Source organism: Acyrthosiphon pisum, unplaced genomic scaffold (genome assembly GCF_005508785.2).
Source record: "Acyrthosiphon pisum isolate AL4f unplaced genomic scaffold, pea_aphid_22Mar2018_4r6ur Scaffold_72;HRSCAF=421, whole genome shotgun sequence".
Lineage (NCBI taxonomy): Eukaryota > Metazoa > Arthropoda > Insecta > Hemiptera > Aphididae > Acyrthosiphon > Acyrthosiphon pisum.
Genome location: NW_021777147.1, coordinates 7,051 through 9,604, shown reverse-complemented (window position 1 = coordinate 9,604; position 2,554 = coordinate 7,051). Strand labels below are relative to the sequence as shown.

Genomic DNA, 2,554 nt, shown 5'->3' with positions numbered 1-2,554 from the left:
GGCGCTGTGTATATGCAATTTCGCTACATTGACGTGGAGGTGGTATCTCTGCTCTGTATTATGGCTAGTCGGTAAACGTATTTAATATACGAACAGTAGCTGCATACGAATATACGATATAATTTTCAAAATCACAATTTAAATAACATGTATGTATTTATAAATTTCAATTCAGAAAAATAATATGTCTTAGTTTTTAAATACTTTTTATAATATTATATTTTAATACTATTTTATAATCATGTAATTTTATATTTATATGTAAATAATTAAGAATTATATATTTTTTGATTTTATTATTTAACTTTAATGTTTTATACACGTTTATAAATTACATTACACATGACTGAAAATGTATCGCACAAATACTTCGCACATACATATACATTATCGTATAGTAATATCGCATTATACCTATCATATTTAAGAGATGAATATTTTGAGCACAGTGTTATCATTAGAAAATCGTTTTAACAACTTGGCTGCCAAGGTTTTTTTTGAAAATTTAAATTGCCTGCCATGAGATTTTATTTGAGATCTCAAAAAAATTACTAGTACTGAATATTGAGACTCCATATGAGATCTCACTGAAATCGATTTTAGTGAGATCTCCTAAGGAGTCTCAATATTCGGTACTTTTTCGTCGGATTTGAAAAGTACAGTGTTGCCACTTTCAGATGGTGTAACAAGCATGCAGATATCATTATTAGTTTTTTTTTATCAATTTTTGTTTGAATCGTCAAAACTGTTGTGAAGTAAACCTATGAAAAAACCCCGTGGCGGCAGGGAGTAAACTGGTGAGATCTCATACAAGAGCTCATGGCGGTCAACGTGCTAATATATTATATATTTATATTATTTAGGTCACTAATTCACAATGTTTTTAAACTATAAAAAAAATACCTATAATACAAACATTAATGTATAGATCTTAATTATTATGCTTTTTTAATAATAAAAAAACCTATATAATGATAAATAAAAAAAAAATGGTTATACAAAAAAACTATTTTATTATACCATATAATAATATATATCAGATGTAATATTTATTATATGTACTTGGACCAATTTTACAAATTATTTATATTTATAGATTGACAGTAATATTACATATTACCAACATTTTAAAATTTATAAGTATGTATAATAACTCATAGCTACTTAACCTATTACCAAAGACGATAGACATAATATTATTCTTAATTATGGCTTATTAGACCAATTTATAATGTTTATACGTTATACGTTTATAAAACGGTGTGTGCAACATTTAGTAGCTTTCTCTTAAGAACGGTTTTTATATTGCCGAAAAATTAATATTTAAGTTTTGTTTTTAAAAATGCGTTGAACTCGAAAAAGTTTAAAAAAAAAACCTTTGGAATTCGTGTTTTTGACGAATAAAAAATACCCGTATTTAGGTCATTATGAAGACCAATTTAATTTATGTTTCCCTATCTCTTTTCGTTTTTGCTTAAAACAATGCTGTGTTAATTCAAACATGTTTTGTTTAAATATTACGTTGGTTCAATGTCTTTTTTGTAGTAATGTAAATTCATTAAATTCAATATGATCTCAATTATTCATTCTCACTTTTTCGATTGATGTCAGTGTTAACTAAAACGCGCGTTGATTATAAATAGGTAAATATGTTATTTAAATTTTTAACCTATGGTGATTTTTAAAGCTTGACAATAATCGTCAGATAATTATATTCAATGAAAATTTAAAGAATTACTATTTCAAACTACGACGATTCATGACCCTGCTTACTAAAACAAATTTAAACCTACATATCGTTATATTCTCGATAACTACGTTAGGAAAACGAACGTGTAAAATGCAAGGATGGACAATAACGAGTTAAAAAGTTAAAGTTAAGTAAAAAAGTGTATTTTATTTTAACTTTTTAACTTAACTAGTATTACTTTTGGCTTGTCATTAACTTAACTGTTAACTTACCAAATTTCTTTTTTAATTAACGCGATATGAACGAATTAATTTTTCATTTTAAGAAGTAAGTTAAGTTAATTTATTTTGTTTTTAATTTTATTATATTTCACTGTTTCAGTCTATTTCGTTTCCATGTCAAAAAATATTTACCGTGGATTGTTTAAAGTTAAAAATGTATATCATTTGAATCTAACATAGATGGAAATACTGTGTAATATATAATAAGCATCTATAGTCTATAGTTTAGTTTTGGAAAATAATTAAGTACACTAGAGTTGTATAAACCTAACCTATAGTTAAATTAACTTAACTGAGTTAAAAAATATCTATAACTTGTCCAGCATTGATAGAATGTGAGTAATCCAGAATTTTTACGTAATGTTTCAAAATTTTATCATGTATTTATAATGAAAAAATTAACATTTATGAAAATGGCAAGGACCTATAATTATCGTTTATTCAAACAACCAAATTAAATAAATAAATCATTGAACAATCAATGAATTCATCACTCCCCACAACACCTAAATATATTATGTATATAGTAGTTATATAGATTTTGCTGATATACCTACAACAATATAATAAACATTATGGCTTA

At 25.2% G+C, this 2,554-nt stretch overlaps 1 protein-coding gene across 1 annotated transcript in view; it reads right to left on the bottom strand.

The window, feature by feature from the left end:
* Positions 1 to 1,579: 1,579 nt before the first annotated feature.
* Positions 1,580 to 2,554, bottom strand: part of LOC100570105 (kelch-like protein 3) — an 8,019-nt gene continuing 7,044 nt past the window's right edge. Inside the window, exon 3 of the mRNA XM_029492728.1 lies at positions 1,580 to 1,617. Coding sequence (XP_029348588.1) covers positions 1,580 to 1,617 — 38 coding nt within the window. The remainder of the gene's footprint in view (positions 1,618 to 2,554) is intronic.